Source organism: Rousettus aegyptiacus, unplaced genomic scaffold, assembly GCF_014176215.1.
Source record: "Rousettus aegyptiacus isolate mRouAeg1 unplaced genomic scaffold, mRouAeg1.p scaffold_m13_p_16, whole genome shotgun sequence".
In the NCBI taxonomy this organism is placed as follows: Eukaryota; Metazoa; Chordata; class Mammalia; order Chiroptera; family Pteropodidae; genus Rousettus; species Rousettus aegyptiacus.
The window spans coordinates 20,531,783-20,546,320 of record NW_023416291.1 but is presented as its reverse complement, the minus strand read 5'-3'; the positions used below and the strand labels follow the sequence as shown (position 1 = coordinate 20,546,320).

The 14,538-nt window shown below is 40.7% G+C and overlaps 1 protein-coding gene across 5 annotated transcripts in view; it reads left to right on the top strand.

The window, feature by feature from the left end:
* NUGGC (nuclear GTPase, germinal center associated) overlaps positions 1–14,538 on the top strand; it is a 42,403-nt gene that overhangs the window by 10,936 nt on the left and 16,929 nt on the right. For all 5 annotated transcript variants that reach the window (XM_016144637.2, XM_016144640.2, XM_036233576.1 and 2 more), the window contains 5 exons: positions 2,047–2,256; positions 6,701–6,876; positions 8,321–8,339; positions 8,624–8,713; positions 13,805–13,910. In XM_016144637.2, coding sequence (XP_016000123.2) covers positions 2,047–2,256; positions 6,701–6,876; positions 8,321–8,339; positions 8,624–8,713; positions 13,805–13,910 — 601 coding nt within the window. The remainder of the gene's footprint in view (positions 1–2,046; positions 2,257–6,700; positions 6,877–8,320; positions 8,340–8,623; positions 8,714–13,804; positions 13,911–14,538) is intronic.

The following is a 14,538-nucleotide window of genomic DNA, read 5'->3' as shown; positions in this document are numbered from 1 at the left end:
TCCGCTAGCACTTGTGAGGGACAGCGTGGATATTTGATATGTAATTAGTAGATTATATTTGTTATACTTATAATCAATATTAATATTAAAATTTAATTTTAAATTAAACTGAAATACTTGTGAAACAGACATTCAATTAATCAATGTTGTATACTTAAAAACCCAGTTTTTCTTGCATCTTAAAATTCATCTTTAAAATATTATTCTATTTAAAAATCTGGCTTTTTTTTTGTATAAAATAAGAACAATTACTTACACCTGGTCTAAAACATAATGTTCAATTATCTCCTAAGTTTAACATAGCAAATTCTTCTTAGTTATGCTACTTACATAATTAATAAAATGTCCTTAGACTTTTTTTCCTTAGACTTTAAAAATTTTTAAATTACAAAAATTTTCAATTATAGTTGACATTCCATTTTATATTAGTTTTAGGTGTATGGCGTGGTATTTCTATAACTTACAAAGTGATCATCCTTAGACTTTTTATATTATAGTTCAAATTTAATATATTAAATTTTTTCAAGAAATTTAAAATACATGACCAAGCACACTTAGAAATTAAATGAATGAAACCTTTTAAAGCATTTAGCTTTTGTATAACTAGGATATCAAACAAATGTAGTAGTTCTTCTTTTTTTAACTTAATTTTTTAAACATTTTATTTTATTTTTATTTTTTAAGTATAATTGTTGTAACATATTAGTTACATTAGTTTCAGGTGTAGAATGTAGTAGCCATTTCTTATATTTAGATGGCTATTACTATGAAAAATAATTACGTTCCTAATATCTAAAACATAGACTGAGCATGTCCAAAGAAACACAATGATTGCAAAACAGGTTACTTTATGTGAATATACAAAACTTACACCAAGGTATCAATACAACATTTATTTCTTCACTGCTCTATATTTAGAAATATTCCTTTTTAGTGTTACAAATTTAGCCATTGAAACAAGGGCAATGGAATTACCATCTTAGTGAATGAAGGCAAATTCAGAGTTTGGGTCAGGGACTCTAGACGAGGATGAGGGAATCTGAGTTTGCCTCTCAGGACGGTTTGCTCTGATCCAGTTTATGGGGTTGAGCTCTCTTTTTATAGAAAGGGGCTTTTCAAGCTCATGCTTTTTATTTTACATTGCCCTCATTATATCTGATTTATTTTATAATTAAAATATCCTTAAAAACTTTTATCATCTCCTCTTTTACCATGTCTTATTATTTGATTAGCATTAATAAAATCTGTTACTTCCTACCCTGATTGCAACAAATCTCCTGATTTATTTCAACTATCTTAAGAATGTCCTATCTTCCAGGACAATTCTATAGTTATTTATGAACGATGACTACTACACATCTCAAATCTACTGTCTCCTGAAGTAGCCCAGTGGAGATTTGCGGCCACACCTAGTTGCTGGCATCGCTGTGTCATTGTTCCAGGCTATGCTTAGATAGGAAAAATAGGCTGAGAACTATTTCCCATCCTACCCACCCTCATTTAAACATGCTGGAAATTCCTACCTGTCAAGATATTTTTTGTGCTTGGAAGACAAATTTTAAAACCTTTTTAAGGATCAATTTCAAACCAATTTTCAATTTGAAAAATATGTTCATTATATCACTACCAATTTTCTGTAGTTGGGGCTGTCTGGTCATTAAAATGTTCACATTCGTCACGCAGGAAGAATCCTTTCTCCCCAAAATGTAGAAGCTTGCATATTAATTACATTAATTTTAGAACTGAAACAAAATTTAGAAGATAACCCGTTATCTGGAGAAGCTATAACTTTGCTGAAGAGTCCCATTCTAACTGACTCTGGCGTTTTCATCCATAAGTTCAAGTGCTTGAACTTCCTGACCTCCAGGTCCATTCTGGCCCTCACGGTCTAGGCCCTTGCAGACTGGATCACCTCACGGTGCTCGTTTTCCAGGGCTGCTTCTAACCATTACTCAGTGTATCTTCAGTGAACCTAAATCACAGCCAATCTAGGATAGAAATTCTGGGAGACTGTCTGGTGTGCGTGACTTCTTCCTCTTTCCTCAGGCAGGAGAGCTGTCTGTCAAACTGGACCCCTATATCCGGACTAAGAGGAGAGACTGGGATGAAGAATCAGCTGAGACACAAATATGGCCCTTGATAAAACATGTAGAAGTGACTCTTCCCAAATCAGAGCTGATTCCAGAAGGGGTCGTGCTGGTGGACATTCCAGGCACCGGTGACTTCAATACCAAGAGGGATGAGATGTGGAAAAAGGTGATTTTCTTTCACATGGCTTCTTTCCCTCTCCCCTCAATTCCTCCACCCTTTCTAAAGCAACAAAGTATTCTCCACTTTCAGCTTAAGGTAATTTTTTCCCCACTTTTTATATTCCAAGCCTCGGGGCATCAGCAGGATATGGGTGGCCAGAGAAGTCGAAGAGTTAGGAATCATGAGGTAGACCTTGTAGCCAGAACAAGAGTGTGTATATATAAGAAGGGTCAGCAAGAGAAGCCTAAAAGTAGGCAGAGCAAACCAGGGCAGAGTAGGAGAGGAAGGCCAAAAGTTGAGCACCAAGCAGAGAAGCTGACGGCCAGGTAACAAGGAACCAGGAGGCTACTATCAATGTTTGAGTGTAAAGAAGATAAATTCAAGAAAGCAATCCCAAGTGTAGAGAGACTAATCCAAAAGAATATCAAAGGATCCCATGAGACACAGCCAGGCCTCAGGGCTACCTCTGAGGAATGAAGCAGCTATCTTTTCTCTTACCCTTTGCTTGGACTCTTGTGACGGTCTCTCTTCATGCATCTCTCTGGAGTCCTGCTTCTCTCTTAGCTTTCTGTACTTAGCCATGAGAATCCACGTTGTGGAAAACGACCACCCTAGCCCTGTCTCTAAATGATATTGTAGTCCATGTGCCTATATGACTGTCTGACTATATTCTCCACGTGTTTTAGTTCAGATTCCTGAGAAGAAAAATCTGATGGATTACTACACAGTGAATGGATTAGCTTTCTCTGGATTAAGTATCCAGGCCTAGTGCAATCAGCTGTGGCTGATGGTGGTGGTTAAAACGAAAGTTCACCCCTGCAGCAAAAAACTTGGGTAGGGGTTCAATTCCCAATAAATGGGGTATGAGCTGACTAGGCACCCCCAGCTGTGTCTACAGCCAGAGCTAATTAAGCATTAGTGTTTGATCTGCCCCTAGTGATTAGAGGCTGAAGTATTTTTAAGAATTTACCTCTTTGTTCATCTGCTGTTCATTCACCAAACACATATAATATGTAACAATCAGCTAAACACTGAGGATGAAAATATTATAGATAATAATAACAAGAGCAGGTATTTACTGAGCATTTACTTTGTGCTAGCTACTATTCTTAGCGAAGTCAGTTGCCCTTTATAACACTGGGAGTTTTAACCTGGACAAGATGGCTCGAGAGCCTCTCTGCTCTTAACTCCTACTGTATCCTACATGATAAAACACAACTAATTGAAGTGAATGAAAAGATGCAGAGCATGGCCTTTAATGTGCGCACGTGTGTGTATACTGTTCATAAATGCACAGCAAAAGTAAGATCCTGCCTTATGGGACACACACCAACTACCTAACTCTTATCAGAAGTTTCTGTGTGTTTACTACCACTCTTTACTACATACACCTCTTGTTGTTTGTATATTTTGCATGAATATGTATTTCCTTTACAACTAAAAAGTTGAAAGCAAAAACAAAACAAAGCTGAATGAGAAACAGAGACTTACCGCAAAGGGCTTAGAGTCTAATAGGACAGATAAAATATACCGATGACTAAATACGTGGCAGAAAGTGGTGTAATAGAGGGGCAAGGTGCTGTGGATACTCAAAAGTAGAAATTACCTCCAGTAAGAGCTCTCATTCCTTCAACAAACACTCACTGAGCATCTACTCAGTTTTGTAGTAGGTTCTGGATGGACAAAGTCCTTGCTCTTGGGAGTCTCACAGTCCAAGAGGAATCAATTAGTCATACTAATTAACTAAAACCATTACTTAAAAATGAGAGCACAAAGTGATGAATTCTTTTTGGAGGTGGTGAGGATTCAGAGAGGACACTGAGACTTCGCCCCCACCAGGCAGAGACAGCGGTTGGGAGTGGGACCACGGAACATTGTTCCAGGCCAGCATTAGCAAACATCCAGAGGCTGAGGGGGCTGGGTGCTGGGGCGAGGATGTGTCTTCCTGGGTGGCTAGAGAGAAGGGAGTCGGGGGGTGTCCAGGGGAGAGGCACAGAAGAAAGCCTGGAAAAGCTGGGGGTGGACTTTAACACTACACTTCCTGGGGAGGCTCAAAGGGCAAGAGAGACTAGGGTGTGTGACGGAGAAAGAAAAGGTGTCTTTAGGCAGAAGGAGCTCAGGCACACACGCAGTGGGAACACAAAGTACACAGGACTGGAGCTGGAAGGGCACTGGGAGGAAGGGCCAGCATCAGGGGGACATGGTCAGTGCGGCAGCTGCAGGACTGTAGGCCAGGGAACTTTGTGACAGGTTTCCAATCCAGATCAGGATGACAGTTTACAGATTACCAGCCTTTGCCCTGATTTTACAGATGAGGAAATGAAGGCTGAGAGAGGGGAAGTCATTTGCTCAAGACCACACAGCTACTGAATAACAGAATTTAATCCAAAGAGTAGGTTCCCATCTTCCCAGCTGAGACTTTATCTCTCACCCCTATCCCCCTCCCCAGGACGTCTCTTAAAAGTTCTTTAAGATGAAGGTGGACCCAGCATCCATCTCCCTGGTCAGTCTGCTCAGCCTGGCCATGAGAGCCTTTGTTTCTGCAGATTCTCAGCTCTTGGAGTGGAATCGCCAGCCTTGGCTTATTTCAGGCCAGGCCCAGAGAGCGGCAGCAGCCTAGAGAGGCAGCCAGCCTCTCTCACTGGATGGAGCTGCGGTTGCCGACAGTTCAGATACACTGGGCAGCTTATCAAAGGCCACTCAGACTAGAGGAACCAGCAAATCTGGCTCAGAATACCTACTCTGAGGGGGTCAGGCTGAAGGGAAGGCATGGTTCCCAGCATGCTGTGTTTGGCCTCGGCTCCCTTACATTCTTGTGGTTTTGAGACCTCCTCTCACGAGAAGTTATTAAAGACTCCCCTCTTTCCAGGGAGAGCAGAGCCAACGTCCTGCCCCACCTCTCCACCTACCAGCCTGGCCTCCCCTAAGCTAAAACTGTCATGAATTCAGTCCACCCTGTTCTGCCACCCAGAAGTCCTGAGAATTTAGGCATGCCATCTGACCTCTCTGAGGCCCGTTCTGTACAGGGGGAGGGAGGGAGGTGGGGCTGGCATCATACCCACTCCTAAGTCCAGTTCCTCTTGTCTTATAGGCAGGCTTTTTTGGTGTCTTCTGTGATTCTAATGTTACCAAATTCTGGCAGTTAGGAACTTTGTGTAGGGCCTGAAATTAAATCACTGCAACCTTTATGACTGCAGTCCTCTTCTCATGTTAATAAACCTTTATTAAGCACCTGTAGTTTACCAGGATCATGGGGAATACTGTTGGCCTTTAACAAATAGCCAGATCTTTCTCCAGCAAAATGAATGGATTCAGGAACAATAAAGAATTGAAATTTGGGGCATGAGATCTAATGGCAGACCATGAAGAACTCCAGAGAAACAAAGGAGAAAAAGCTCTTTTATGGACTTGGAAGGGGCTGTGTCTACAAAGAGGCTATTGGAGGAAACTAAAAGTTTAAAGTATAGTGACTTTTCATTGGCTGTTGTGGCCAGCTCCCATTGGCTGGGCTGTTACCCATCGAGGAAGCAAAGCACTGTTCTGAAGAACCACAAATAAACTCCATCCCTGAATTATACCAGCTTTTCATTTATATGGTGAGATAAGACAAGTGAAATAATACAGTAAGAGAAATGTCACAAGTCAGCACAAGCTTGCTTGTCCCATGAAAGTTGCATGCTTGATAAAGCAGTATTTATGCTATTAATCATAAGTTGTAATTTCATTTCCTTTGCAACTTGAATTATATGGTTTCTGGCTCCCTGCTGCCACATGGTGGCAATGTGCTGATTATGCAGGACAGTCAAACATGGAAAGGTTGCCCTGTGGTGATAGCTTTGGGGTAGATGCATGACCAGAACTAGTTTTGGGGAAGCAATCATTTCCCCTAGAGGACAGCTGAGGTAGAACAAGCCAGTGATAATCTGAGATGGAGGTCTGACTTCTTGAATTCTATCAATCACCAATGCCACACACATCTAGGAAGCCTCTAGTATGGCCACACACTGTGCTTGAGGTGATGTGGATTCCAAGCTGAAAAATGCAGTCCCTTCCCATTGGGTACCTCTCAATAGGCACGGGGAAGGGAGGTGCAGAGAGCCACCCTTGTACAATTACTCTGTGCTATGGCAGGGAAGTCCAGGTGCTTAAGGATGCAGGGTAGGGGTGGCCAGTCCATCTTCAGCAGAGTCTCAAAGGGCAAGTGGAGGTCAAGAAGAGATTGTGGCAAATACAAAGCTCATGAGAGATTAAAGAGAAAGTTACATCCGAGAAACTAAGAAGCTCAGCATGGCTGGTTTATAGAGACTACAGCGGGGGGCTGGAGAGAGGTGGGATGGGAGAGAGAGACAGGGGCATGTGGTGGAGGACATGAATAATACATTAGGAATCTTGTCCTCTACCCATGAGACACCATTTATGTTCTTAAACATATTGTGGCCATGTTTCACAGACCATTGATAAATGCTCAGTGATCTGGGTGATCAGTGACATTGAAAGAGTTTCTGGAGGGAGAGCCCATGAAGACCTTCTGAATGAGAGCATCAAAGCCTGCCAACGAGGTTTCTGCAGGGACGTTGCCCTGGTGGTCACCAAGACAGACAAACTCCACTTGCTGGAATATCTGAGGTATCGAGCTAGGCCTATGGGGATGTGGGCTTTGCTGCACGGGTCTTGACTACAGCAGTGACAGAGCTTTGACTTCCGGATGTGGCGGGCACTGCGGACTTAGGGAAGTGAGTGTTGGGGATGGAAGGGAAGTCTAGGTGATTTCTTGGGACATCAGGACCCTTAAGTGGACATCTCAGGAATCTGACCCATTGTGGCCCCTCTTCCAGAGTAGCTGCTTAACACCCAACAGGCTTCCTCTACATAGCTCCCAGGGGGCCATACAGCACCTTCGGCCGTTGTGCAGTGTAATGGCCCTGCCCAGCCCCCAGATGTGGAAAATGTAGACGCCTCCTCAGCTAGTAGGCACTTTCTAGAATACTCCCTGGCACAGTAAAGTTTTGAAGTGTCAGGTCCTGTTTTCAGATTTGTCTACTCCTGAGATTTTAAACTAATTTGGGGCAAAGCTCTTAAAGTTTAGAACTTTGGCCAAAAGTGAAAGCATTCTTACAAAGTAATATTTTTAACAACAACAACAAAAAATAATGAAAGAGGAGCATTTTAGAGCTTAGTAGCTGTCATTTACGTTGATTTCCATGTAGACCTCTTCAACCATCCCCTGTAACTTGGAGGACTATAGCTTATCTTCCATATTGGGACACTTTGAAAGTGAAAGGGGGTGTTATTAACCTTTACAGAGGATCAGCAGGTATAAACTGGGCTGTGCTGGGTACTCAGGCATGTGATCAAGGGATGTAGCATTGTTGATGCTTTTTGGTTCTAACAAGAGCTTCTTTACCTGTCACCTGTCTCCTCCACCATTTCCCCCATACCCACTGAATCTTGAGTCTGCTGTCTCCAGGAATTTACTAAGCAGAGAAAACTTCCTCGGTAAAGAAGTAGGTTAAGGCTTTCCCTGCCTAGCTCTTGCTCTCATGGTCTAGGTTGGAATTTCAGCTTCATTTATGTTTCCTGAGGATTCCATCTACCCCAACCCCTACCGCAGAATAATATCTCAAGCTGTCTTTTTCCAATGCCAACTCTAAAACTAAACATAAGGCAATCTAACTTATTAAAAGTGTATTAAAAGTAGAGGGGTAGCTGCCAATTTAAAGAAGCGTATTGCCTTGTCGCTAAGGTCACTGCCCTAAAAGAGGATTAAAGATTATATGAGAGAGACTAGCAAAGAGCAGTGGGAACCCAGAGAGAGATAGGACTGTATTTTGACTGCACCTGGAGCTGAGGTCACAGAAAATTCCATTGACGACAAAACATTGAGAAGTAAAGATGCTTTTTTCAAATGGACACTGGAGGTGGATCAGAAGAGAGAGTACTTGGATTGAAGAAAGAGCTTATGCAAAGGCTTAAAGGCAGGACGGTGTACACTGCTTTCAGAAAAAGTCGAAAGACTACTGCAGCACGTAGTGAGTTAAGTAATTGTTACATTTTTCTAATTTCATTTCAGGGAAAGAAAAATGGGAAATGTAAGTATGGACGAGTTATTTTTAATTTTTAAAGCTCTTTTGAGATATAATTGGTACACTAAAAAATTGTATACGTTTAATGTCAACATCTTGATGAGTTTGGCCATAGGCATGGATGGACTAGTTATTTTTAAATATGACTTTTATGATAATATAATTCAAATACTTGCATGTTTATTTGGGCCAAGTGAAGATCTGCTGGAAAAAAAAATGCATTTTATCACTTCATCACTCTTGATAACTATGTATTCTTTGCCATGCTTTTATTTCCTTACACAATCTAGCAAGCTATTCAAAGTCAGCGAGAGGCTGTTTTAGAAAGAAATGAAATGATAAAACTACAAAGGAATAGAATTCTTAAGGAAAAACTAAAGGTAAGTTAACAGATTTCCTTATGTATTTTTCTGCTTTTCAACTACTCAGATTTTCAGAAACAAATGTCTATTTGGTGTTGGGTAATGAGTGGCAAAGGCAAAAGCTTTGGAGTAGACAATTTGAACTTAACTTAGTACTATTAGTTAATAACTTTGTGACCTTAGGCAAATTACTATACCTCTCTGAGCTTCCATTTCCTCATCTGTAAAATGGGGAAATAATATCTACCTCCTAAGATTGCAGGATGACTTGAATGAACACATGATCTACTGAGAAATATGTGTAGGTCAAGTCAGGGATCATCAAACAGTTTGAAGTGTTCTTGGCTAGAGGAATGCATAGGATAGTATGGAGAATACATAGGAGAATGCTTTAGTCACACTGGCGGTCAGGGAGGCAGTGTTGGGTAGAGATCCAGGGAAAACTTCCCAGCCTCTTGAGCAGAATTTTAAAGAACCAGTATCTTTAGTAAGGTGAAGAAGTAGGAGAAAGGACATTCGAGATGGAGGCAAGACCATGATTGAAAAAGCTTGTTCTGTATGATGAGCTAGATGCAAGTAATTTTGAATGGCTCCGCGAGGGGGTATGCAGGAGTATTAGGAGATGAGGCCTGAGCTATATTTCTCAAGCTTGAGTAATTGTTCTGTGGGATACGTGGTGTTTTCTTAAATTATTTTTATTATTCTGCCACTAAAATAGGTGACCTTTTCACTATAATATAAATGAAACTTTTTCCTATAATAGTCTTATACAACTATAAAACTAAAACCAATTTTCAGATAAAATATAAACAAAACAACAGAAATTGTATATCAGAGTTAGTATAATGTGCTAGACACTATGGTTTTGCTGAAACTAAATCTTCAGTGCTGGTTTTTATAGTAAAAACATATGGTCTCATGTCCATTTCTATATTTAATTGCTTTCTGTATTTTGACTCCAATTATACTGATGCAGAAAATGTCTGATATACAATGTGGAATTGAAAATTTCAAAGCTTTGGTTCTAGTTCAGAATAATCAAACCTCATACGTAAGCCAAAGTCTTTTACCATGCAATTCTTGAATGCCGGTTTTAATGAGGCAATAACTCACTAAAGCTATTATTTTCTTTAATCATTCTTGTTGACATTAAAAATATACATTTTCATGAGTACCTAATTGTAGGGTTTCTGGAAGCAGAAACATAATGCTTCAATATACAATTCACAATGTTTATTGCTAATATGGCAAATGGGTGAGTACGACAAGATGAGGTGTGGGCAATAATACGTCAGCCTGAAGGGTGACTATGGTTCTGTTACCAGTACAGTGTTTTCGTGGTCTGTTCACCTATACCTCTGATGGCTCAGTGATGCCCTAATTCTCCAATCACTTTATTTCAGTTTGAATTATTGTGAATAACTGAATTATTACTCGTACTGCATGTTCTCATTTGGAACAAATCTAATCAAATCTATGAGGCAGAAGCTGACTATAAGGTACTCATTCGTATAGCTGTCCATGCTTATATATTTTTTTAATTATAAAAATAAAAATTAAGAAAAATTTTGTAAGAAAAATTACAGACCCTGGAGGTTACATTTATAGATCTCTGTTTGGAAATACAGTTGACTCTTGAACAAAGCTGGGGTTAGAGTTGCTGACAACCCAGAGCAGTTGAAAATCTGCGTATAAATACCATTGACCCTCTGCATATGGTGGTAGATTCTCAAAACTAAGAGGTGACCCTCGAACAACATCAGTTTGAACAAAGATCAACTAAAAAAAAAAAAAAAAATCCGTGTATAAGTGGACCCGAACCGTTTAAATCCATGCTGTTTGAAGGTCAACTATACTATGCATTTTAGAAAGACTGATTTCTCACCAATATGGAGAATGGAAGGTTGAGGGGATGGTCGAGTGAAGATTGGATATAGAGAGACCATTGGGAGGGTTCGTTAAGAGTCTGAACTAGGCAGTCACTGTAGGAATAGAGTAGAGGAGATGCATTCAGGAAATACTAGGGAGGTTAGATCCACAGGTCTGGATGACTAGTTGTGTGTGGCAGGTAAAGGAAAACTGTGTTTTGATGTGCTCAGGAGTGTCATTTGAACTGGTTATTACACAGCATTTTACCTTTGTTTTAGCACATGTGTCAAGAAAACCTACGTTGCTCCTGTGTGTGTCTCCTTTACTCTCACACAACTACCACACTGACACTTCTGACGCCATATCTGTGTCTGTGGGGTTCCCCACACCGAGCAGTTCTCCGTGACACTGGCTAGGTATCCTACAATTTAACTCAATTTGACATTTCCTGCAGATAGTGTCAGACCCCACAGGTTAAGGGCTCAATCCCACAAGACTGTCCCCTGCTTCAGATGTCAATCACAAGCAGTAGGTTCTCTGGTTCCCCACAACTTCTGTCCAACTTGTCTACAAATTAGAGGTTACTGTGACCTCCTTTCCCTTGGATTTGAATATTTGGTAGAACAGCTCACAGCACTCGGCGAAACAATTACTCATGTTTACCAGCTTATTATGTAATAAAAGATACAGGTGGACGGTCAGGACAGGATGAGGTCTGGGAGGGTCCTGAGCTCAGGAGCTTCTGTCCGCATCCCCTCCTGGAATGTGGATGTGTTCACTAACCTGGAAGCTCTCAGAACCTCTTACTATTGAGACTTTTATGGAGGTTTCATCACATAGGCATGATCGATTCCTAAATCCATTTCCAGCTCCGCTCCTCGATCAGGAGAAGGCAGGGAGGGGCTGAAAATTCCAAGGTTTTAATGGCTTGGTTTTTCTGGTGACCGGCCCCCATCCAGAAGTCCATCTAGAGTTGCCTCATTAGAGCAAAAGGCACTCCGGTGGCTCAGGAAATTCCAAGGGATTAGGAGACTTGTTTCAGGAACCAGGAGCCTTGTTTCAGGAACCAGGGTCAAAGACCAACTAGAACTAAGGATGTTCCTATTGCTCTTATCACTTAGGAAATGAGAATGTGCTGGGAACTGGGTTTAAAGACTAAATGTTAGCACAAAAGATTCTCCTAGCAGATCAATTCATTCTATCTATCTATCTATCTATCTATCTATCTATCTATCTATCTAATCCTTTCACTATCTCTTATACTGTTTTCCTCAGTTTGAGGATCACAATGAGCTCATGGCTTTTCACAGAATTATTGTGTCATTTTTGATCACATCTAGGCCAAGAGGAACCCTTCATTTAAGGTGGTTCGTTCTAGCATTACCCAGACATTAAAAAGTACATTTTGCTCTCTGGCAACAAGAAGATTTTTAGGCCTATTCTTTTTTTTTCCCTGCCTCGAGACATGAACCTACTATTTTCAAAGAAACTTGGGTTTCTTTTAGCAGAGAATAGTATTAAAAATAGAAGTTGGCGTGCTAGGGGTTCATATCATACAAGTAGAAGTGGGCAGGGTGACATTACTGCAAAATCATTTCGGTGACGAAGCTAGAAAAGATAGATTTTTACAAAAATAAGGTCATAATTTACTGATTTAAATCTAAGTCCAATTTTACTACATCCTTTTTGATTCTGGTTCCACCTGCTAACCCTTCTTTTTTGAGCTTTCGGGTTTTCTCCTTTCCCATATATAATATTTTCTTACAAACTTTAATATATTGTGCCATACATTATCATAAAAAACCATATGTGTAAATTAAAACAGTGACTAATCATCCTATAGGATAATCCACTGGATATCTATTTACCTCCTGGATCCTACCTTCCAGCTGTAACTGTTTCTACTTCTCTTTTACGATAATATGGAACTTGCATACTGTCGTCGCTTCATCGACACTATAAAAGTATTTCTTTGTACTATAATAACGAGCATAAGTGTTAACTAATCTTGTATAATTTTTAGAAGATATACAAAATTTACAGCAAGATTTTAAATAACGCAAACACCTAGACACAGCTTAGGTATACTCCTGCCTTTTCACAATTTTAAAACTCTACTTAAATTTAGTTCCATGTTAGTTTTATCTCCCAGTAGAATATAGTTTCAATTATCCCTAAACTTTCCCCACTAGAGTCAAAACTATGAGAAGGAAAAAACATGGTTCTTGGCAGACATCTTATACAATTTCGGCCTTGACTCTGGTGTGTGGGGGTTTGGAAACCTACTCAGCATCTCTATTCCAGTCTTGACTACTTGGGTTTATAACTTGCCAGAGATGTGGCCTCTCCCCTCTCTTAGTGGACTACTTACTCAACGTTTTTATATCTTTGAATCAAAGAAATTTACAACTTTCTACTGTTTTTTACCACCCCCAAATACCCATGCATGCTCTTTATGGTTTCTCTTTCTCTCTCTCTCTTTAAGTGAGAAAAATAAGATCATGGAACAGTATTTATGTATACTTCTAGTATGACTTCTCTGTGATGTCGTTTTTCTAATAAAAAAGAGATTTTCTCACGATTCTTAATTTTTTGACATTTGAAACCGTCATTTGCTTACACATCATTCCACATGTAAATGTGTTTGATTATTCACTAAACACCCCTCTAAAAAACTTGTGCTTTTATAGGACCATTGTTGTGTTGTGCTGATAAATGTTTAACAATCAGCTCTGTTTTTTGTTTTTTGTTTTTTTTTTTTTCAACCTGTTCTGTAGCTTGTCAACTCCCATGGCGTAAATACTCCTAGCATTGCCAGTTTCAAGCTCTCAGCGGGGTGTCACTGGAGGCGCTCTGTGCAGAGCGCATCTCAGAGCCGGTGCAAGCCGGCTCCAGCACCTCACTGCCTTTGCCAGGGTTGTGCTTCTTTCCCAAAAAGGATCCTGGCACTTTCCCCACTCTGAACATTTAAGTACACTTCTGAACTATGTTCTCTCTACATTTCCTTCTAGAATTGATCTTTCACCTCCCGAGAGTGTAGTTTCTGTGCAGCAGTTTCCTCACAACTTCCGACCCAGTGAGGAGGGGACATGCCGAGCGAGTAGTGCCTGTTCTTTTCGGGGCTCTCGTAGACCTGAGAGCGAGCGAGCTGAAATTTGCTGAAGACGCTCGTGCGGCCTGTGCGTGTTTCCTTTGCCATGGTTGAGTTATTCTGTCCCCTGTGTGCCTCTCTCACTTCAGAGAAAACTGCCGGCTGACTCCAAGCTCCTGGAAGCCTCGGATCTGGTGTACACAGTCAGCGCCCAGGAATACTGGCAGCAGGCTCTCCTCACTGAGGAGGAAACTGGTAATTCTTTTTTTTTTTTTTAAATCTCAATCACTAAAATTCTCAAGATGAAGCCCAGCTCTCTGAATTTCCCACGGTAGAACTTTTTATGGCACAGCTCCAGCTTGTCACAGTTTCTATACCCACTAGCAAATATATTTGTTCTTCCTCTGCATTATTGTGGTGTGAGAGACCGTAATTCCTCGCTCCTCCAAATCTTATCCTGAGTTGGTGAAGGTCTGTGATCCGGTTGTCATTTCTTTAGTATCTGGCTTGAGATTCGTCATGCGCCCAGCTATAGGTATTATAAGAATTTACTGAGTATCTATTGTATACTTTGCCTGTGAGGGAGAAAAAGGGGAAGACGTGGCACCATCCTTTGTAGAACTTAAAATCTAGATGAGGCGCTAGTACTAAACCATGTGCAAAAGCCAAAGTAAAGATAAGGTTTCGTCAAATGATGCTGTGAGTACAAGTTCAGAGGACCTGGAGATCCGTGTGACTGCAGCATGCAAAAAAACTGGGTGAGCAGGCAGAATCTGAGCTTGACTCGGATCTGAGCTCAAAATCGCTTAAAATGTGCATGCATTTCTCTAGACACGGGTGAGTGCGAAAGGAGGTCAGGCAGCAGCAGGTGTGAGATGTTCCC